The sequence below is a fragment of the Pimephales promelas genome, chromosome 16, assembly GCF_988280905.1.
Source record: "Pimephales promelas chromosome 16, fPimPro1.hap1.1, whole genome shotgun sequence".
NCBI classification, from domain to species: Eukaryota; Metazoa; Chordata; class Actinopteri; order Cypriniformes; family Leuciscidae; genus Pimephales; species Pimephales promelas.
The window spans coordinates 115743-138278 of NC_142784.1; the positions used below are offsets into that span (position 1 = coordinate 115743).

The following is a 22536-nucleotide window of genomic DNA, read 5'->3' on the forward strand; positions in this document are numbered from 1 at the left end:
CGCGGTGTTGAGAGTGTTGAGCGCGGTGTTGAGAGTGTTGAGTGCGGTGTTGAGAGTGTTGAGCGCGGTGTTGAGGGCGCTGAGCGCGGTGTTGAGAGTGTTGAGCGCGGTGTTGAGGGCGCTGAGCGCGGTGTTGAGAGTGTTGAGCGCGGTGTTGAGGGCGCTGAGCGCGGTGTTGAGAGTGTTGAGCGCGGTGTTGAGAGTGTTGAGTGCGGTGTTGAGAGTGTTGAGCGTGGTGTTGAGAGTGTTGAGTGCGGTGTTGAGAGTGTTGAGTGCGGTGTTGAGAGTGTTGAGCGCGGTGTTGAGAGTGTTGAGTGCGGTGTTGAGAGTGTTGAGCGCGGTGTTGAGAGTGTTGAGTGCGGTGTTGAGAGTGTTGAGCGCGGTGTTGAGGGCGCTGAGCGCGGTGTTGAGGGCGCTGAGCGCGGTGTTGAGAGTGTTGAGCGCGGTGTTGAGGGCGCTGAGCGCGGTGTTGAGAGCGTTGAGCGTGGTGTTGAGAGTGTTGAGCGCGGTGTTGAGAGTGTTGAGCGCGGTGTTGAGAGTGTTGAGCGCGGTGTTGAGAGTGTTGAGCGCGGTGTTGAGAGTGTTGAGCGCGGTGTTGAGAGTGTTGAGTGCGGTGTTGAGAGTGTTGAGCGCGGTGTTGAGAGTGTTGAGTGCGGTGATGAGAGTGTTGAGCGCGGTGTTGAGAGTGTTGAGCGCGGTGTTGAGAGTGTTGAGCGCGGTGATGAGAGTGTTGAGCGCGGTGATGAGAGTGTTGAGCGCGGTGTTGAGAGTGCTGAGCGCGGTGTTGAGAGTGTTGAGCGCGGTGTTGAGAGTGTTGAGCGCGGTGTTGAGAGTGTTGAGCGCGGTGTTGAGAGTGTTGAGCGCGGTGTTGAGGGCGCTGAGCGCGGTGTTGAGAGTGTTGAGCGCGGTGTTGAGAGTGTTGAGCGCGGTGTTGAGAGTGTTGAGCGCGGTGTTGAGAGTGTTGAGCGCGGTGTTGAGAGTGTTGAGCGCTGTGTTGAGGGCGCTGAGCGCGGTGTTGAGAGTGTTGAGCGCGGTGTTGAGAGTGTTGAGTGCGGTGTTGAGAGTGTTGAGTGCGGTGTTGAGAGTGTTGAGCGCGGTGTTGAGAGTGTTGAGCGCGGTGTTGAGAGTGTTGAGTGCGGTGTTGAGAGTGTTGAGTGCGGTGTTGAGAGTGTTGAGCGCGGTGATGAGAGTGTTGAGCGCGGTGATGAGAGTGTTGAGCGCGGTGTTGAGAGTGCTGAGCGCGGTGTTGAGAGTGTTGAGCGCGGTGTTGAGAGTGTTGAGCGCGGTGATGAGAGTGTTGAGCGCGGTGTTGAGAGTGTTGAGCGCGGTGTTGAGGGCGCTGAGCGCGGTGTTGAGAGTGTTGAGCGCGGTGTTGAGGGCGCTGAGCGCGGTGTTGAGAGTGTTGAGCGCGGTGTTGAGAGTGTTGAGTGCGGTGTTGAGAGTGTTGAGCGTGGTGTTGAGAGTGTTGAGTGCGGTGTTGAGAGTGTTGAGCGCGGTGTTGAGGGCGCTGAGCGCGGTGTTGAGAGTGTTGAGCGCGGTGTTGAGGGCGCTGAGCGCGGTGTTGAGAGTGTTGAGCGCGGTGTTGAGGGCGCTGAGCGCGGTGTTGAGAGTGTTGAGCGCGGTGTTGAGAGTGTTGAGTGCGGTGTTGAGAGTGTTGAGCGTGGTGTTGAGAGTGTTGAGCGCGGTGTTGAGAGTGTTGAGCGCGGTGTTGAGAGTGTTGAGCGCGGTGTTGAGAGTGTTGAGCGCGGTGTTGAGAGTGTTGAGCGCGGTGTTGAGGGCGCTGAGCGCGGTGTTGAGAGTGTTGAGTGCGGTGTTGAGAGTGTTGAGCGCGGTGTTGAGAGTGTTGAGCGCGGTGTTGAGGGCGCTGAGCGCGGTGTTGAGAGTGTTGAGCGTGGTGTTGAGAGTGTTGAGCGCGGTGTTGAGGGCGCTGAGCGCGGTGTTGAGAGTGTTGAGCGCGGTGTTGAGGGCGCTGAGCGCGGTGTTGAGAGTGTTGAGCGCGGTGTTGAGAGTGTTGAGCGCGGTGTTGAGGGCGCTGAGCGCGGTGTTGAGGGCGCTGAGCGCGGTGTTGAGAGTGTTGAGCGCGGTGTTGAGGGCGCTGAGCGCGGTGTTGAGAGTGTTGAGCGCGGTGTTGAGAGTGTTGAGCGCGGTGTTGAGAATGTTGAGCGCGGTGTTGAGAGTGTTGAGCGTGGTGTTGAGAATGTTGAGCGCGGTGTTGAGGGCGCTGAGCGCGGTGTTGAGAGTGTTGAGCGTGGTGTTGAGAGTGTTGAGCGCGGTGTTGAGAGTGTTGAGCGCGGTGTTGAAAGTGTTGAGCGCGGTGATGAGAGTGTTGAGCGCGGTGTTGAGAGTGTTGAGCGCGGTGATGAGAGTGTTGAGCGCGGTGTTGAGAGTGCTGAGCGCGGTGTTGAGAGTGTTGAGCGCGGTGTTGAGAGTGTTGAGTGCGGTGTTGAGAGTGTTGAGCGCGGTGTTGAGGGCGCTGAGCGCGGTGTTGAGAGTGTTGAGCGCGGTGTTGAGGGCGCTGAGCGCGGTGTTGAGAGTGTTGAGCGCGGTGTTGAGGGCGCTGAGCGCGGTGTTGAGAGTGTTGAGCGCGGTGTTGAGAGTGTTGAGTGCGGTGTTGAGAGTGTTGAGCGTGGTGTTGAGAGTGTTGAGTGCGGTGTTGAGAGTGTTGAGTGCGGTGTTGAGAGTGTTGAGCGCGGTGTTGAGAGTGTTGAGTGCGGTGTTGAGAGTGTTGAGCGCGGTGTTGAGAGTGTTGAGTGCGGTGTTGAGAGTGTTGAGCGCGGTGTTGAGGGCGCTGAGCGCGGTGTTGAGGGCGCTGAGCGCGGTGTTGAGAGTGTTGAGCGCGGTGTTGAGGGCGCTGAGCGCGGTGTTGAGAGCGTTGAGCGTGGTGTTGAGAGTGTTGAGCGCGGTGTTGAGAGTGTTGAGCGCGGTGTTGAGAGTGTTGAGCGCGGTGTTGAGAGTGTTGAGCGCGGTGTTGAGAGTGTTGAGCGCGGTGTTGAGAGTGTTGAGTGCGGTGTTGAGAGTGTTGAGCGCGGTGTTGAGAGTGTTGAGTGCGGTGATGAGAGTGTTGAGCGCGGTGTTGAGAGTGTTGAGCGCGGTGTTGAGAGTGTTGAGCGCGGTGATGAGAGTGTTGAGCGCGGTGATGAGAGTGTTGAGCGCGGTGTTGAGAGTGCTGAGCGCGGTGTTGAGAGTGTTGAGCGCGGTGTTGAGAGTGTTGAGCGCGGTGTTGAGAGTGTTGAGCGCGGTGTTGAGAGTGTTGAGCGCGGTGTTGAGGGCGCTGAGCGCGGTGTTGAGAGTGTTGAGCGCGGTGTTGAGAGTGTTGAGCGCGGTGTTGAGAGTGTTGAGCGCGGTGTTGAGAGTGTTGAGCGCGGTGTTGAGAGTGTTGAGCGCTGTGTTGAGGGCGCTGAGCGCGGTGTTGAGAGTGTTGAGCGCGGTGTTGAGAGTGTTGAGTGCGGTGTTGAGAGTGTTGAGTGCGGTGTTGAGAGTGTTGAGCGCGGTGATGAGAGTGTTGAGCGCGGTGATGAGAGTGTTGAGCGCGGTGTTGAGAGTGCTGAGCGCGGTGTTGAGAGTGTTGAGCGCGGTGTTGAGAGTGTTGAGCGCGGTGATGAGAGTGTTGAGCGCGGTGTTGAGAGTGTTGAGCGCGGTGTTGAGGGCGCTGAGCGCGGTGTTGAGAGTGTTGAGCGTGGTGTTGAGGGCGCTGAGCGCGGTGTTGAGAGTGTTGAGCGCGGTGTTGAGAGTGTTGAGTGCGGTGTTGAGAGTGTTGAGCGTGGTGTTGAGAGTGTTGAGTGCGGTGTTGAGAGTGTTGAGCGCGGTGTTGAGGGCGCTGAGCGCGGTGTTGAGAGTGTTGAGCGCGGTGTTGAGGGCGCTGAGCGCGGTGTTGAGAGTGTTGAGCGCGGTGTTGAGGGCGCTGAGCGCGGTGTTGAGAGTGTTGAGCGCGGTGTTGAGAGTGTTGAGTGCGGTGTTGAGAGTGTTGAGCGTGGTGTTGAGAGTGTTGAGTGCGGTGTTGAGAGTGTTGAGTGCGGTGTTGAGAGTGTTGAGCGCGGTGTTGAGAGTGTTGAGTGCGGTGTTGAGAGTGTTGAGCGCGGTGTTGAGAGTGTTGAGTGCGGTGTTGAGAGTGTTGAGCGCGGTGTTGAGGGCGCTGAGCGCGGTGTTGAGGGCGCTGAGCGCGGTGTTGAGAGTGTTGAGCGCGGTGTTGAGGGCGCTGAGCGCGGTGTTGAGAGCGTTGAGCGTGGTGTTGAGAGTGTTGAGCGCGGTGTTGAGAGTGTTGAGCGCGGTGTTGAGAGTGTTGAGCGCGGTGTTGAGAGTGTTGAGCGCGGTGTTGAGAGTGTTGAGCGCGGTGTTGAGAGTGTTGAGTGCGGTGTTGAGAGTGTTGAGCGCGGTGTTGAGAGTGTTGAGTGCGGTGATGAGAGTGTTGAGCGCGGTGTTGAGAGTGTTGAGCGCGGTGTTGAGAGTGTTGAGCGCGGTGATGAGAGTGTTGAGCGCGGTGATGAGAGTGTTGAGCGCGGTGTTGAGAGTGCTGAGCGCGGTGTTGAGAGTGTTGAGCGCGGTGTTGAGAGTGTTGAGCGCGGTGTTGAGAGTGTTGAGCGCGGTGTTGAGAGTGTTGAGCGCGGTGTTGAGGGCGCTGAGCGCGGTGTTGAGAGTGTTGAGCGCGGTGTTGAGAGTGTTGAGCGCGGTGTTGAGAGTGTTGAGCGCGGTGTTGAGAGTGTTGAGCGCGGTGTTGAGAGTGTTGAGCGCTGTGTTGAGGGCGCTGAGCGCGGTGTTGAGAGCGTTGAGCGCGGTGTTGAGAGTGTTGAGTGCGGTGTTGAGAGTGTTGAGTGCGGTGTTGAGAGTGTTGAGCGCGGTGTTGAGAGTGTTGAGCGCGGTGTTGAGAGTGTTGAGTGCGGTGTTGAGAGTGTTGAGTGCGGTGTTGAGAGTGTTGAGCGCGGTGATGAGAGTGTTGAGCGCGGTGATGAGAGTGTTGAGCGCGGTGTTGAGAGTGCTGAGCGCGGTGTTGAGAGTGTTGAGCGCGGTGTTGAGAGTGTTGAGCGCGGTGATGAGAGTGTTGAGCGCGGTGTTGAGAGTGTTGAGCGCGGTGTTGAGGGCGCTGAGCGCGGTGTTGAGAGTGTTGAGCGCGGTGTTGAGGGCGCTGAGCGCGGTGTTGAGAGTGTTGAGCGCGGTGTTGAGAGTGTTGAGTGCGGTGTTGAGAGTGTTGAGCGTGGTGTTGAGAGTGTTGAGCGCGGTGTTGAGAGTGTTGAGTGCGGTGTTGAGAGTGTTGAGCGTGGTGTTGAGAGTGTTGAGTGCGGTGTTGAGAGTGTTGAGCGCGGTGTTGAGAGTGTTGAGCGCGGTGTTGAGGGCGCTGAGCGCGGTGTTGAGAGTGTTGAGTGCGGTGTTGAGAGTGTTGAGCGCGGTGTTGAGAGTGTTGAGCGCGGTGTTGAGAGTGTTGAGCGCGGTGTTGAGAGTGTTGAGCGCGGTGTTGAGTGTTGAGCGTGGTGTTGAGAGTGTTGAGCGCGGTGTTGAGAGTGTTGAGTGCGGTGTTGAGAGTGTTGAGCGCGGTGTTGAGAGTGTTGAGCGCGGTGTTGAGAGTGTTGAGTGCGGTGTTGAGAGTGTTGAGCGCGGTGTTGAGAGTGTTGAGCGCGGTGTTGAGAGTGTTGAGCGCGGTGTTGAGAGTGTTGAGCGCGGTGTTGAGAGTGTTGAGCGCGGTGTTGAGAGTGTTGAGCGCGGTGTTGAGAGTGTTGAGCGTGGTGTTGAGAGTGTTGAGCGTGGTGTTGAGAGTGTTGAGTGCGGTGTTGAGAGTGTTGAGCGCGGTGTTGAGAGTGTTGAGCGCGGTGTTGAGAGTGTTGAGCGCGGTGTTGAGAGTGTTGAGCGCGGTGTTGAGTGTTGAGCGCGGTGTTGAGAGTGTTGAGCGCGGTGTTGAGAGTGTTGAGCGCGGTGTTGAGAGTGTTGAGCGTGGTGTTGAGAGTGTTGAGTGCGGTGTTGAGAGTGTTGAGCGTGGTGTTGAGAGTGTTGAGCGCGGTGTTGAGAGTGTTGAGCGCGGTGTTGAGAGTGTTGAGCGCGGTGTTGAGAGTGTTGAGCGCGGTGTTGAGAGTGTTGAGCGCGGTGTTGAGAGTGTTGAGCGTGGTGTTGAGAGTGTTGAGCGCGGTGTTGAGAGTGTTGAGCGTGGTGTTGAGAGTGTTGAGTGCGGTGTTGAGAGTGTTGAGCGTGGTGTTGAGAGTGTTGAGCGCGGTGTTGAGAGTGTTGAGTGCGGTGTTGAGAGTGTTGAGCGCGGTGTTGAGAGTGTTGAGCGCGGTGTTGAGAGTGTTGAGCGTGGTGTTGAGAGTGTTGAGCGCGGTGTTGAGAGTGTTGAGTGCGGTGTTGAGAGTGTTGAGCGCGGTGTTGAGAGTGTTGAGCGCGGTGTTGAGAGTATTGAGCGCGGTGTTGAGAGTGTTGAGCGCGGTGTTGAGAGTGTTGAGCGCGGTGTTGAGAGTGTTGAGCGTGGTGTTGAGAGTGTTGAGCGCGGTGTTGAGAGTGTTGAGCGCGGTGTTGAGAGTGTTGAGTGCGGTGTTGAGAGTGTTGAGCGCGGTGTTGAGAGTGTTGAGCGTGGTGTTGAGAGTGTTGAGCGCGGTGTTGAGAGTGTTGAGCGCGGTGTTGAGAGTGTTGAGCGCGGTGTTGAGAGTGTTGAGCGCGGTGTTGAGAGTGTTGAGCGCGGTGTTGAGGGCGCTGAGCGCGGTGTTGAGAGTGTTGAGTGCGGTGTTGAGAGTGTTGAGCGCGGTGTTGAGAGTGTTGAGCGCGGTGATGAGAGTGTTGAGCGCGGTGTTGAGAGTGTTGAGCGCGGTGTTGAGGGCGCTGAGCGCGGTGTTGAGAGTGTTGAGCGCGGTGTTGAGAGTGTTGAGTGCGGTGTTGAGAGTGTTGAGCGTGGTGTTGAGAGTGTTGAGCGCGGTGTTGAGAGTGTTGAGTGCGGTGTTGAGAGTGTTGAGCGTGGTGTTGAGAGTGTTGAGCGCGGTGTTGAGAGTGTTGAGCGCGGTGTTGAGAGTGTTGAGCGCGGTGTTGAGGGCGCTGAGCGCGGTGTTGAGAGTGTTGAGCGCGGTGTTGAGGGCGCTGAGCGCGGTGTTGAGAGTGTTGAGCGCGGTGTTGAGAGTGTTGAGTGCGGTGTTGAGAGTGTTGAGCGTGGTGTTGAGAGTGTTGAGCGCGGTGTTGAGAGTGTTGAGTGCGGTGTTGAGAGTGTTGAGCGCGGTGTTGAGAGTGTTGAGCGCGGTGTTGAGAGTGTTGAGCGCGGTGTTGAGGGCGCTGAGCGCGGTGTTGAGAGTGTTGAGTGCGGTGTTGAGAGTGTTGAGCGCGGTGTTGAGAGTGTTGAGCGCGGTGTTGAGGGCGCTGAGCGCGGTGTTGAGAGTGTTGAGTGCGGTGTTGAGAGTGTTGAGCGCGGTGTTGAGAGTGTTGAGCGCGGTGTTGAGGGCGCTGAGCGCGGTGTTGAGAGTGTTGAGCGTGGTGTTGAGAGTGTTGAGCGCGGTGTTGAGAGTATTGAGCGCGGTGTTGAGAGTGTTGAGCGCGGTGTTGAGAGTGTTGAGCGCGGTGTTGAGAGTGTTGAGCGCGGTGTTGAGAGTGTTGAGTGCGGTGTTGAGAGTGTTGAGCGCGGTGTTGAGAGTGTTGAGCGCGGTGTTGAGAGTGTTGAGTGCGGTGTTGAGAGTGTTGAGCGCGGTGTTGAGAGTGTTGAGCGCGGTGTTGAGAGTGTTGAGCGCGGTGTTGAGAGTGTTGAGCGCGGTGTTGAGAGTGTTGAGCGCGGTGTTGAGAGTGTTGAGTGCGGTGTTGAGAGTGTTGAGCGCGGTGTTGAGAGTGTTGAGCGCGGTGTTGAGAGTGTTGAGCGTGGTGTTGAGAGTGTTGAGCGCGGTGTTGAGAGTGTTGAGTGCGGTGTTGAGAGTGTTGAGCGCGGTGTTGAGAGTATTGAGCGCGGTGTTGAGAGTGTTGAGCGCGGTGTTGAGAGTGTTGAGCGCGGTGTTGAGAGTGTTGAGCGCGGTGTTGAGAGTGTTGAGTGCGGTGTTGAGTGTTGAGCGCGGTGTTGAGAGTGTTGAGCGTGGTGTTGAGAGTGTTGAGCGCGGTGTTGAGAGTGTTGAGCGCGGTGTTGAGAGTGTTGAGCGCGGTGTTGAGAGTGTTGAGCGCGGTGTTGAGGGCGCTGAGCGCGGTGTTGAGAGTGTTGAGTGCGGTGTTGAGAGTGTTGAGCGCGGTGTTGAGAGTGTTGAGTGCGGTGTTGAGAGTGTTGAGCGCGGTGATGAGAGTGTTGAGCGCGGTGTTGAGAGTGTTGAGCGCGGTGTTGAGGGCGCTGAGCGCGGTGTTGAGAGTGTTGAGCGCGGTGTTGAGAGTGTTGAGTGCGGTGTTGAGAGTGTTGAGCGTGGTGTTGAGAGTGTTGAGCGCGGTGTTGAGAGTGTTGAGTGCGGTGTTGAGAGTGTTGAGCGCGGTGTTGAGAGTGTTGAGTGCGGTGTTGAGAGTGTTGAGCGCGGTGTTGAGAGTGTTGAGTGCGGTGTTGAGAGTGTTGAGCGCGGTGTTGAGAGTGTTGAGCGCGGTGTTGAGAGTGTTGAGCGCGGTGTTGAGAGTGTTGAGTGCGGTGTTGAGAGTGTTGAGCGCGGTGTTGAGGGCGCTGAGCGCGGTGTTGAGAGTGTTGAGTGCGGTGTTGAGAGTGTTGAGCGCGGTGTTGAGAGTGTTGAGCGCGGTGTTGAGAGTGTTGAGTGCGGTGTTGAGAGTGTTGAGCGCGGTGTTGAGAGTGTTGAGCGCGGTGTTGAGAGTGTTGAGTGCGGTGTTGAGAGTGTTGAGCGCGGTGTTGAGAGTGTTGAGCGTGGTGTTGAGAGTGTTGAGCGCGGTGTTGAGAGTGTTGAGCGCGGTGTTGAGAGTGTTGAGCGCGGTGTTGAGAGTGTTGAGTGCGGTGTTGAGAGTGTTGAGCGCGGTGATGAGAGTGTTGAGCGCGGTGTTGAGAGTGTTGAGCGCGGTGTTGAGGGCGCTGAGCGCGGTGTTGAGAGTGTTGAGCGCGGTGTTGAGAGTGTTGAGTGCGGTGTTGAGAGTGTTGAGCGTGGTGTTGAGAGTGTTGAGCGCGGTGTTGAGAGTGTTGAGTGCGGTGTTGAGAGTGTTGAGCGCGGTGTTGAGAGTGTTGAGTGCGGTGTTGAGAGTGTTGAGCGCGGTGTTGAGAGTGTTGAGTGCGGTGTTGAGAGTGTTGAGCGCGGTGTTGAGAGTGTTGAGCGCGGTGTTGAGAGTGTTGAGCGCGGTGTTGAGAGTGTTGAGTGCGGTGTTGAGAGTGTTGAGTGCGGTGTTGAGAGTGTTGAGCGCGGTGTTGAGAGTGTTGAGCGCGGTGTTGAGAGTGTTGAGTGCGGTGTTGAGAGTGTTGAGCGCGGTGTTGAGAGTGTTGAGCGTGGTGTTGAGAGTGTTGAGCGCGGTGTTGAGAGTGTTGAGCGCGGTGTTGAGAGTGTTGAGCGCGGTGTTGAGAGTGTTGAGCGCGGTGTTGAGAGTGTTGAGCGCGGTGTTGAGAGTGTTGAGCGCGGTGTTGAGAGTGTTGAGCGCGGTGTTGAGAGTGTTGAGTGCGGTGTTGAGAGTGTTGAGCGCGGTGATGAGAGTGTTGAGCGCGGTGTTGAGAGTGCTGAGCGCGGTGTTGAGAGTGTTGAGTGCGGTGTTGAGGGCGCTGAGCGCGGTGTTGAGAGTGTTGAGCGCGGTGTTGAGAGTGTTGAGCGCGGTGTTGAGAGTGTTGAGCGCGGTGTTGAGAGTGTTGAGTGCGGTGTTGAGAGTGTTGAGCGCGGTGTTGAGAGTGTTGAGCGCGGTGTTGAGAGTGTTGAGTGCGGTGTTGAGAGTGTTGAGCGCGGTGTTGAGGGCGCTGAGCGCGGTGTTGAGAGTGTTGAGTGCGGTGTTGAGAGTGTTGAGCGCGGTGTTGAGAGTGTTGAGTGCGGTGTTGAGAGTGTTGAGCGCGGTGTTGAGAGTGTTGAGTGCGGTGTTGAGAGTGTTGAGTGCGGTGTTGAGAGTGTTGAGCGCGGTGTTGAGGGCGCTGAGCGCGGTGTTGAGAGTGTTGAGTGCGGTGTTGAGAGTGTTGAGCGCGGTGTTGAGGGCGCTGAGCGCGGTGTTGAGAGTGTTGAGCGTGGTGTTGAGAGTGTTGAGCGCGGTGTTGAGGGCGCTGAGCGCGGTGTTGAGAGTGTTGAGTGCGGTGTTGAGAGTGTTGAGCGCGGTGTTGAGGGCGCTGAGCGCGGTGTTGAGAGTGTTGAGCGTGGTGTTGAGAGTGTTGAGCGCGGTGTTGAGGGCGCTGAGCGTGGTGTTGAGAGTGTTGAGCGCGGTGTTGAGAGTGTTGAGCGCGGTGTTGAGGGCGCTGAGCGCGGTGTTGAGAGTGTTGAGCGTGGTGTTGAGAGTGTTGAGCGCGGTGTTGAGGGCGCTGAGCGCGGTGTTGAGAGTGTTGAGTGCGGTGTTGAGAGTGTTGAGTGCGGTGTTGAGAGTGTTGAGCGCGGTGTTGAGAGTGTTGAGCGCGGTGTTGAGGGCGCTGAGCGCGGTGTTGAGAGTGTTGAGCGTGGTGTTGAGAGTGTTGAGCGCGGTGTTGAGGGCGCTGAGCGCGGTGTTGAGAGTGTTGAGCGTGGTGTTGAGAGTGTTGAGCGCGGTGTTGAGGGCGCTGAGCGCGGTGTTGAGAGTGTTGAGCGCGGTGTTGAGGGCGCTGAGCGCGGTGTTGAGAGTGTTGAGCGTGGTGTTGAGAGTGTTGAGCGTGGTGTTGAGAGTGTTGAGCGCGGTGTTGAGAGTGTTGAGTGCGGTGTTGAGAGTGTTGAGCGCGGTGTTGAGAGTGTTGAGCGCGGTGTTGAGGGCGCTGAGCGCGGTGTTGAGAGTGTTGAGCGCGGTGTTGAGGGCGCTGAGCGCGGTGTTGAGAGTGTTGAGCGCGGTGTTGAGGGCGCTGAGTGCGGTGTTGAGAGTGTTGAGCGCGGTGTTGAGGGCGCTGAGCGCGGTGTTGAGAGTGTTGAGTGCGGTGTTGAGAGTGTTGAGCGCGGTGTTGAGAGTGCTGAGCGTGGTGTTGAGAGTGCTGAGCGCGGTGTTGAGAGTGTTGAGCGCGGTGTTGAGAGTGTTGAGCGCGGTGTTGAGAGTGTTGAGCGCGGTGTTGAGGGCGCTGAGCGCGGTGTTGAGAGTGTTGAGCGCGGTGTTGAGGGCGCTGAGCGCGGTGTTGAGAGTGTTGAGCGCGGTGTTGAGGGCGCTGAGCGCGGTGTTGAGAGTGTTGAGCGCGGTGTTGAGGGCGCTGAACGCGGTGTTGAGAGTGTTGAGCGCGGTGTTGAGGGCGCTGAGCGTGGTGTTGAGAGTGTTGAGCGCGGTGTTGAGGGCGCTGAGCGTGGTGTTGAGAGTGTTGAGCGCGGTGTTGAGGGCGCTGAGCGCGGTGTTGAGAGTGTTGAGCGCGGTGTTGAGGGCGCTGAGCGCGGTGTTGAGAGTGTTGAGCGCGGTGATGAGAGTGTTGAGCGCGGTGTTGAGAATGTTGAGCGCGGTGTTGAGGGCGCTGAGCGCGGTGTTGAGAGTGTTGAGCGCGGTGTTGAGGGCGCTGAGCGCGGTGTTGAGAGTGTTGAGCGTGGTGTTGAGGGCGCTGAGCGCGGTGTTGAGAGTGTTGAGCGCGGTGTTGAGAGTGTTGAGTGCGGTGTTGAGAGTGTTGAGCGCGGTGTTGAGGGCGCTGAGCGCGGTGTTGAGAGTGTTGAGCGTGGTGTTGAGGGCGCCGAGCGCGGTGTTGAGAGTGTTGAGTGCGGTGTTGAGGGCGCTGAGCGCGGTGTTGAGAGTGTTGAGCGCGGTGTTGAGGGCGCTGAGCGCGGTGTTGAGAGTGTTGAGCGCGGTGTTGAGGGCGCTGAGCGCGGTGATGAGAGTGTTGAGCGCGGTGATGAGAGTGTTGAGCGCGGTGTTGAGAATGTTGAGCGCGGTGTTGAGGGCGCTGAGCGCGGTGTTGAGAGTGTTGAGCGCGGTGTTGAGGGCGCTGAGCGCGGTGTTGAGAGTGTTGAGCGCGGTGTTGAGGGCGCTGAGCGCGGTGATGAGAGTGTTGAGCGCGGTGTTGAGGGCGCTGAGCGCGGTGTTGAGGGCGCTGAGCGCGGTGATGAGAGTTTTGAGCGGTGTTGAGAGTGTTGAGCGCGGTGTTGAGAATGTTGAGCGCGGTGTTGAGAGTGTTGAGCGCGGTGTTGAGAGTGTTGAGCGCGGTGTTGAGGGCGCTGAGCGCGGTGTTGAGTGTCGGGTGTGGTGTCGAGTCTCACCTGAGGCCGTCTGCAGTGTGACGCCAGCAGGAATCTGGACCGGATACGTTATTCCAGGTGGCAGAGAGAATGTGGCAACAGAACCACAGCTGTTCTGAAAGTCATGGAAAACACATTTTCATTCACATTCACAATTTCAAAAGAGCTTTAACTTAGATCAACATTAACAGTTTCATAAAGGGAACTTTATTGTGTGTGATACATATTAAGATTGAATAATTGGACAGATAAAGACGTTACAATGCTGATTAATGAACACAGACGACCTTATTATATTAAACAGCAAGGAAAGTGGATTTAAATCAAATGAAGGAAAAAGAAATGTACTGGTATTCTGGCAATGGCCACATATTTAAGCGATGAGGACAGTGTTTGTTGACTTACTGTTTTGGAGGTGAAGTTCTGCACATTCTGAGCAGCTGGAATGACGACTGAGAAAAGAGAAAAACATCAAGCACACGACCAGAGAAAAGTGAAAGTGTCCTAAATGAAGTGGACATAAGTGTGAGTAAGAGCATGCGGTGAGACAGGGCAGTGCTCGTGATCGGAGACTGAGAACACAATGAAGCGGTCAGTCGCATCCCAACGTCCCTCGGCTCTGACGCCTCAAAGCACTGCACACAGAAATCATTTTACACTTTTCCTGAGCCTAGGATATTGCTTCAGTTGTTTGCAATGGGATCGCCACTATTAAAATGAGTTAAAAACTTTGGGTAAAATAGGTATTAATGTGGAAAAAACGGCTAGGATGAACATTTCGTTGGCCTTGAGTCTGGCGGGTAAGCAAACAGACAAAAAATAACTAAAGAGCTGGACAGCCGTCATCAACAACAAAACCCTCTGGTGGTCAGGCGAGCTGACGTGCGTTTACACTGCTGTGAAGTGGGCGTTTCCAGATCCTTCTGTTGAGAGCTGAGCACTCTCGCTGGAGGATTGTGGGATTGACGACGGATCTGAGCATTGCAGTGACGTTTGTCATAAGCATTAAACAGGAGTTTATGCTGGATTTAGAGTGTCTGTCATTTCATTTCAATTTCATTACATAACAGTAATTATTTGTGTATACATGTTGGTTGCACTGGCTGTGCACTGAAAAAAATGATTTAACGCACAATGGCAGGCCGTTTTAGTTCACAATCTTCCCAGTGTTACTCGCCGTAATAACATTTTTGGTACATTTTTTTTTTTACTTCTTGGTGTCACCAGCTTTAGCGGGATTCGGTTAACTGTTCGGTCCACACAGTACTTGAGTTTCTGCAAGAACGCCTTGCATCAGGCTATGTGGTGGCTATTGTGGCTTTCCACGCTCTGGTGGGTGGTACATCTTTGGGTCAAAACCCCCGATCAAGCGTTTCCTTCGTGGCACCTTGAGGCTGCGTCCTGCAACTCGCCCAATGGTGCCGGCTTGGAGTCAGGCGATAGCACAAGAAGGCCTGTCTGGGGCTCCCTTTGAGCCCTTAGACTCAGTCTCAGAGAACTTTCTAACTTTTAAGAATTATTTTTCTGCTAGCCATTTTGTTCCTCAAAAGAGTCGGAGACCTTCAGGCCCTTTCAGTTTCTCCCACCTGCCTTGAGTTTTCACCGGTGATGGTCAAGGCATTCTTATACCCTAAACATGGATATGTTCCTAAGGTGCCTACAATTATTCCGTGGCCTATTGTGCTTTCTGTCCTCCTCCGTTTACGTCGTCAGACCAGGAAAAGCGTTCATTATGTTCATCGGACAAATCGGACCAATTATTTGTTTGCTTTGGATCACCCAAGAAAGGTCTTCCTGCCTCTAAGAAGACATTGAGTAAGTGGATAGTTGAGGCTAATTCTCTTGCTTGACAGTCCCCTGATGAGCCATGCCCGGGGTGGTCAGACCTCATTCCACTAGGAGTATGGCGGCTTCTAAAGCCTTATTATCTGGAGTTTCTCTCCGAGACGTTTGTGATGTGGATGGCTCATATTTGTCAGGTTTTATAGCCTGGACCTGGACGCTGCCCCAGGGCCTCAGGTGCTTAGTGTGATACTGACAACAGGCTGACACTCAGGCACTTGAAGGTTTGGGTTTTCTCGTTCCCAAAGTGTAATCGACGCATCGCGAGTTCTCCCGAAAGGGAAGGTCTAGACTGTAACCATAGTTCCCTGAGATAGGGAACAAGATGATGCTTCGCCCTGCCATACTTCCTGCATCCCTGTGATCGTCTTGCTTCGGCGATTTTCAAAGTTAATCCTGGTTGCACCGGATGCGCTTTTATCTCTTCCTGGTCATGATGTCACCCGCCCTGGTTTATTCCATCCATTGGACTAGTTGACAGGGATGCTTTAGACGTATTCACACTGGAAGCGTTCCCATTGACGCATCGTCTCGTTCCCTATCTCAGGGAACTATGGTTACAGTCGTAACCTGAGACGTTTTCTCGTATCTTGTTTCACCAACTCAAGATTACACAACCCTGTATATTTATATAAAAGTCTATAGAGACACCTAGTGACTACAGTATGTTTTTTTCATTTTATTTCTTAAATAATAAATACTCATAGAAAACAAATTCGTAGTTTATACACAATATTAAAAAAAGTCTGCACCATCTACATATTAGTGTATTTTAAAATGCATGTTGATCAAGCGCGTGATCTTGTTCTTTCCTTTTTCTTCTTTGAAAAGAAAATAACTGTGAAATTTCCAGGCATGAAATCATATTCCCCACGGAAAGCATCATAATTTAGAATTTGTTATATAATATTTTATATATACACACACTGAACAGAACTATAAACGCAACACTTTTGTTTTTTTGGATTTCAAAAAAATTCATTTTAAAACATATTTTGTCAGTGACGACTAGCCTATATATAGCTCAACTTCTGCATTCATTACAGTGCATAATAAACATCAAAATAAGATGATATTTATCCTATCAGACGTGTTGACCCGAAGCAAGTTACTGGTGTGCTTTCTTTGCTCTTTAATATTTTCTACAGTATAAATATGTGAATGAATCTAGTGATTAAATCTTATTTTTCAATAGCAAAACATATCCAAGATGTCATTCTGACTAACACAATGACAATTAATTCATTCTAACAGGGCTTTTATTTTGAAGTGAAGCACTTCTGTTTTGGATCTAATGTATACAATTATTTACTAGTAAGAATACAAGTGTAGAGCGCCATAACTGGAATTTTTAACAGAAAGAGTTGAATTGGAGAGCTCTCTAATTTAAGTGAAAATGCCATTACGACGAGTAGCGCTGGGACGATTGTGAACTGAAGCGTCCCAGACTCGGACGGGCTTGAGTTCAGTGTAAACGCACCGCACATTCACTGCACCTCTACGAAACAAGACTTTCACAGACTTCACACCAGGACCGACCGGTGGGTTTATGGAGAGTCTGCGTGAAGTTTGCTGGCAGCTGCAGAACAAAGTTGGATGGATTGTTGTCTTTACTGAAACCCTCCACAGCTTTAGACTGAACGACCTTCGACTCCCAGAGCTGAAAAACACACATACACACACACACACACACACACCCCTCTATCTCTGTGCACAGTGATGATAATCACCGTCAGAAAACAGTTCAACTGGCAAGTTTGTTTAATGCATCTTATTCCTGTGGTGTTTGCTGTGAGACACTGACCTGTCTGAGGTTGTCCAGCACTCCTTCATCCACTCCTTCATCACAGAATAACTCTCGGAGACTCTCCATCACATCCTCGATGACGGACAGATACAGCTTCGGCTGAACAATCACATTCAAACATCTCATCCTCTACTAAGGTGGACTCAAACTGAAGATTACAAGTTAGTGTGAAAGTAGAGTCAAAATTGAGTCTTTAACCAATCGAGTCCAACTAAACCAATACTGAATTTCATCAAGTCAAACTTTTTCTTAAACCTTAACTTATAAAAAACATGCGAGTCTTAAATGTAAGCTCTATTGCATCTTGCGTTGTATGCTGCTCAACTGCAGGTCATGCAACGGAAGCCGCTTGATCTCTGTACTGTGGGAACAGCTTGTGAATGTAAAGGGTTTGACCATCACATCTGTTACAGGATGAACTGGTGAGCGATCGGGGTGTAACGGTACATGTATTCGTATTGAACCCGTACAAACCGAACGATTCCTTGGACCATTTTTCCTTCCTACAAAATCCGCACTGGCACAGCCAACACAACGTTGCGCAACATCAAATGGCAAGCGTAATGAAAGCGGAACGAATCTGCACTACTCATTATGTGCATCACGGATCGTTTATCAGTTCGGACCAGCAACATCTGTGCAGCGCGAGCCGATCTCCATCAAGCGACACTGTTACTACACAGCGCTGAGAGATCCGGTAAAGAAAACATTTGAATTCGCCACTGAGGTAATAACACCAATCTAGTGAGAAGCATTCGCATTTCTCCGTTATTAACTGTAGATCTCTATTAGATCAAACAACACTGACGTGGAAACCAGGAGAAACATTGTGCCGTGAATGAACTAGTAATACTTTCGTCCACAGACCAGCAACATTCACCATGGATTTAATATAGTAACACTAACTGGAACCAGTTTGGCTGAAATAGTGAAATGCTTTCAAGTACTTCACACATCTTTTCCAGCACTTCAAAACTCAAATAATATATAAATGTTATTTTTAATGTGATGACCAAAACAATATTTGTTCATCCTTCAAAGATGACTCCCATTTATAAACCTGAAAGTTTCAAGATGTAGGAAAACTCTTATTAAAAAATATTTTTTTCTTTTAACAAATAGTTTAGTTTAGTTTATTCGTTTTTTAATAACGTGGACAGTCCCTTTTTGAAAGAAAAAGAGCAGCTTTAGCCTCTACGGCTAATTTCCAGCTGTAGTCCCCGGCCAGTTGTGAATGGACATACATCAATAAAATACATTACAATTATATTTACAGCAGGACTTATAAAAAAGGGGACAGACAAACTAAACATGTGACAGTCAATTCAAACAAATAAGCAAGCAGACACAGATTGCAAAGGCACAATAACAATTCATGCAGTAAGACAATACAACACGACACAAACAATAATCATACAGAGGCCACATTAAGGCACATACTGGACATAACATTGAGACAGGCAGCAGAAACCAAGTGGCAACAACATGATCATGTCACATCAAATACACAACACATCTGTCAAATTAGTGTGTGCAGCTGTAATTGTCAGACAGCCAGTTTTTAAGATGTAAAATAAAATTGGAATACATATGTATATCTTTGATTGTAGTGGGCAGTGAATTCCAACATTGTATCGCTTTAACAGAAAATGACAATTGACCAAATGTGCTTTTCCTAAATGGGATAATGAGATCACCTCGTGTGGTGCTTCTGGTAATCTGATTGTTGTTATGACGTTGGATTATAAATGAATTGAGAGGAGCTGGAGTGGCATTATGCATAATTTTGTGGACCAAACAGATGTTTTTGTATTTAATTACATCTTCCCAACCTAGCAGTTTATGATTTTTAAGGATTATGCAATGATGGAAACTATTAGGCTTCTGGTCCAAAACTTTGAGAGTTTTTTTTTATAAAGAGTTGATAACGGTTTTGGAGATGAACTATTAATTTGACCCCAACTTGTCAGACAGTATGTTAGATGTGACACAATCATGGTATCCATAAATAATTTGGCAGCATGAAAACTTAGTGCATTTCTAATATGTCTAAAATTAGCTAAAGTAAACTTGACCCTTTTGCACACATATGTGTTTTAAAAGAAAGATTAGAATCAATAATAATGCCCAAATAGTTAACTTGGGGCACAATACTAATATTTTGACCAGATATTATATTTGAAACAGTATTACATTAGTGTCTCTTAATGAAAAACACTCCCACAGTTTTATCTATGTTTAGTTGAAGGCACGAGCGATTTAGCCAATTGGTGATTTGATCCATAGTTTAGCAGCAGCCAGATGTTCTGTCTTGGCATTACAGTGTCGTCCGCATACATTAGTGTATTGACATCCGGACAAAATGACGGCAGTTCGGAAATAGGAAATTTCTCTGGCATTTCTTTATTTTTGGCCGCCCACTGTGCAAATCTGGTCACCCAGGCTGCTTGTACAGCATCACCACTGACATCTGATGCCCTGGATTGGGTCCACAAGCTTGGCTGTCTGTACAAAATGTCAGGCAAATACAAAACAACATTTGTGAATATTGCAGCTGCAGCATCTGGGACAGTAAGCAAGCTGCAACCCTTGTGTCAAACAAGATGGACAACCAGGACTCCAGCAATCTGGTCTGTGCTGTCAGTACGAGTCTGTGCTACTCAGCTTAGAGGACAGATGCCTCAAACACTGGCGTCACAGCAAGGGGGCTGCTGGAGAGGTTTGGAAAAGGTACCACAGTTTTAGGGCTCATGATGGCCAGTGAAGTAATCCAAGAGTTGGAGTGCCTTAATTGCACACTGCAGAAGCGAACAGAAACAGTGTCTGGTATGCTCTCTGCAGCCGGTTGTGTAAGGACCACCCTGAGGGCAAAGAGAACTGAGGAGAAGTCCCACGAGACATACAGCACTTAATCACTTTCTACTGAGTGTCTGTTAGATCACAACACTAGAGTAGAGTCAGTGCACTATATAGATATACTATCTTCACACGCACAGTAGCCTAACTGAAATTTAAAACTGTTAAAACAAAAGGCTCAATAAACTATTGCATAGATAGATACTATATAATACACTATGCATTGATATGTCTTTCTCTTTCCTTGGTGCTTCTTCTAACTTTCCAATGTGGACTCGAAGAGCTGCGGGCCGCCCTGTGACTCCGTGTTTCTTCAAGCGCATCATTCAGCGCTCGCGATGCGCATAAGAGCTGTGTTCAGCACTGTTTTGGAGTCTATCATAATCATGTCATAATACTTTTGTGCAATGAAAGCTTATTTATAGCCTTTATTGTTCTGTCCTATCTATTATGTTGCTGCCTCACTAAACAGCTGTGCATCTGATTTTTACGTTGTTATTTTACAACAATACAAAGAGCAACGTGTAATGTTTTACCAAATTTACTGCTACACTTATTGTCTCTTATTTGTTCCCCAGTAAGGAATGTTTTTTTCACTAAATGTTCAGATTTTATACAATTATTGTGCACTTGTGAATTTTCTAGGCTAAGTTTTGCTGAGTTATCCATAAATCTAGTTTGCAATAGCATTTTTGTCATAGGTTATATGAAGAGTTCAGATGCAAAAGCCTCTAAATGCCATTTGAAATTTTCTCCTTTAATGATGATTTTTATCAAACTTGTATATTTAAGTTCAGTAATTTCACTTAAATAACAATTAATAGGCAATTATCATTGCCATTTAAGAGAAATTACTGAACTTAAATATACAAGTTTGATAAAAATCATCATTAAAGGAGAAAATTTCAAATGGCATTTAGAGGCTTTTGCATCTGAACTCTTCATATATATATTATTTGTTGTTTCTCTTTATAAATGAAGTTGTCTGTATTAAGTAGATTGTTTAACACACAAAAGAGTGATTATCAGATCATCGAGGTCTCGTCCTGCTCGCCACAAGGGTTTTATTTAGTTATAATAAACAAAAAAATTAAATATTTTTTATCCGATTAATCGAAAAAATAATCGTTCGATTAATCGATAATCGTTAGTTGCAGCCCTATTAGTGACATTATGGGCAAATGTCAGTTTAACGACAAGTGGTTGGAGGAAGATAAATATAATGGTTGGTTGAAGAAAACTGGCATGAGGGAGGCCCGATGTGATCTCTGCCAAAAAAATATATATATACATTTGGGGACAATGGGTCAAACAGCCCTAGATTCCCACGCGAAAAGTAAGAAACACAAGCGCTACATTGCCGATCAGTATTCAAATATTTACAGCATCATCACCAAGTGCTCAGACATGTCTAAGCTTATTGCGTCTAACGTTACCTCCAGTGCGTCTAACTCTGCCTTCAGTGCGTTCTCTAACACAGCCACGTTAACGGCAGAAGTGCTCTGGGTTTTACGCACAGTTAGCTGCCACCAATCTTACATGTCAAACCATGACATTTACACTGTCTTCCAGGCGATGTTCCCGGACTCGGAGTGTGCACGCGCGTTTAGTTGTGGCAGAGACAACACGGCGTATCTTGCGCGATTTGGCATTGCTCCATATGTGAAAAAGGAGCTTGTGGCACGGATTAACCAGGGAAACTTTGTCATCATGTTTGACGAAAGCATGAAGAGCGCAACAAAGAGTAAACAGTTGGACCTGCATGTCAGATAACGGGCAACTCACCAGACTGCCGCTCATCACATTCAATCCCATTATTAAGGTAAGCCACTCCCCTAGCCTTTTACTAACCAAAATGACATAGTGTTTTTATATAATTTGCAAGCTCTTTGCTACTGAATGTTTGTCATGAATTCATTCTTAGTGTAGAAAAAAAAATATTTAATTTATAACTTGACTCATTTTGACTCATTTTTTAAATGGCACTTTAATAATTTTTTTATACTGATTTTGTTACCATTTGCAGTGTATATTTTATGTTATGCACTTTTGAGGTGCAGGGGGGTGGCTAAGGATCACCCTCTACATTAGGGCTCGTCTTATACAGTTTTAATTTCTCAGATAGTGTCAGCTTCGTTTTTCAATGTTTGAAGGTGCTTGCTCCAGTTACTCAGTCTTCTCCTTGCTGCTACAGTGGGAACTGCACTTCCAAAACACAAGACTTGGCTTATCTAAGCAGTTTGCATGTCTAACCTGTTCACAATATATGTGCTAAAGTTAGTAAAAAAAAAAAACCAAACTATTACATAAAACAGATTAAATTTGTCATATTTATCTTTTTCGCCGTGGTATAGTCTTAATTTTTACATTTAGATGTTTTGAAAAGGTCTTAAAAGTCTTTCAATTTGCACTTAAAAATGTGCAGATAGCCTGGAGACAGCAGAGAATAGCCAGAGTAAGACAAGAGTGTGTAACATTGTCACTGTTTCTGTACCACAGTCCATAAGTTTACAAAGCCATAGTCAGGTGAGGATCAAGGGTTTTTTTAATATATAATATAATAATAGTAAACACCTGATTGTCTCACAAGCGTAACCAGCACATTTATCCCTCATAGCAAACCCATAATACAGTGAGGGAGAACCACATGAAACTATGCAGCTATATATAGTCTTTTTAACAGGCTAGTAAACGTTTAGCTGGATATGAGCCGTTACTGTGGACAGTACTGAACTGGTTAAAGCGTAAAGCCTTGTTTAAACTCGACGCGTCTGCATGAGCCTAAAGGTGCGCGCGGCAAAAATCAAAAATGACAAGACCTCCGCATCCCATAGACACCATTACTACACATAATAGGCTTTTTATCTGATTTTGAAAACTCTTCGCGATCGACTTAGATCTCTAACAAGATCGACGGGTTAGTGATTCCTGTAACATACTGTTTTACGGTCAATGACATGAGTACTAATCATCAGCTGTCTCACGAACGTAACAGCACATTTATCCCCACATAGCAAACCCATAACACAGCGAGGGAGAACTAAGTTACATAAAACAATCCAACTTCATATTTTACACCACACACAAGGGATTGGCTTGGACTTCCGGGCAAGATGGCGTGCTGATCAGTCACTCGTTTGAGAGTCAGAAGGAAATTGTCCCGAATTTTGACTTTAATCTTATAAAAGACACTCCAAATATTTGTTAAGTTTAATGTAGTATGATCAAACCAGCTAGACTGATATTTAAAGACGGAGACAGTGGAAACAAACAAGTTACGATGAGTGCTAAGGACGCAAAGATTCTAGAGCAGTCTACCGACCATGTCTATGCAATGGAAGTTGGCACAATCAGCAAAAGAAAAGACTCCATGCCATCAACTCCAAGTAAGATTCCAGCCGGGAAGAAGAGTAAAACTCTAGGACGGGAAGGTGAGGTATCTAACTTGGCCATTTTGGAAGCCATTCAAAGTTTGGAAAAGAACTTTAATGAGCAACTGTCACAACTTCGTGAGCAAGCCAAACTGAGTAGCAGCATGGTTGCTAGCCTAGCTAAAGCGGTGCAGTTCAATGCCGAAGAGGTAAAAGAATGCAAGGGGAAAATAAACGAGCTGGAAAAGTTCAACGAGCGTTTGTCCAAAGAAAATGATGAACTTAAAGAAAGAATCCGAGAACAAGAGAGATACAAGATGAGGTGGTGTCTGAAACTGAGAGGTTTGTCGGAAAGAAGAGACGAGAACGTTAGAGCAGACGTCATTCAACTCTTCAGTGAGATCGCTCCCGACATGGAACGGCGGCAGCTCGATGAAGCAATCGACATTGTTCACAGAGTCGGCCGTAAAGAAGATAACAGAAGTAGGCACATTGTTGTTTTATTTATCCGGAG

At 49.8% G+C, this 22536-nt stretch overlaps 1 protein-coding gene across 1 annotated transcript in view; it reads right to left on the minus strand.

The window, feature by feature from the left end:
* Positions 1-16555, minus strand: part of LOC120471985 (TFIIA-alpha and beta-like factor) — a 34944-nt gene extending 18389 nt beyond the window's left edge. Inside the window, exons 1-4 of the mRNA XM_039661940.2 lie at positions 15793-16555; positions 15528-15648; positions 12552-12598; positions 12168-12261 (exon numbers count right to left, since the gene is read on the minus strand). Of these exons, the coding sequence (XP_039517874.2) occupies positions 12168-12261; positions 12552-12598; positions 15528-15648; positions 15793-15921 (391 nt within the window). The 5' untranslated portion in view covers positions 15922-16555. The remainder of the gene's footprint in view (positions 1-12167; positions 12262-12551; positions 12599-15527; positions 15649-15792) is intronic.
* Between the last annotated feature and the right edge of the window lie 5981 nt (positions 16556-22536).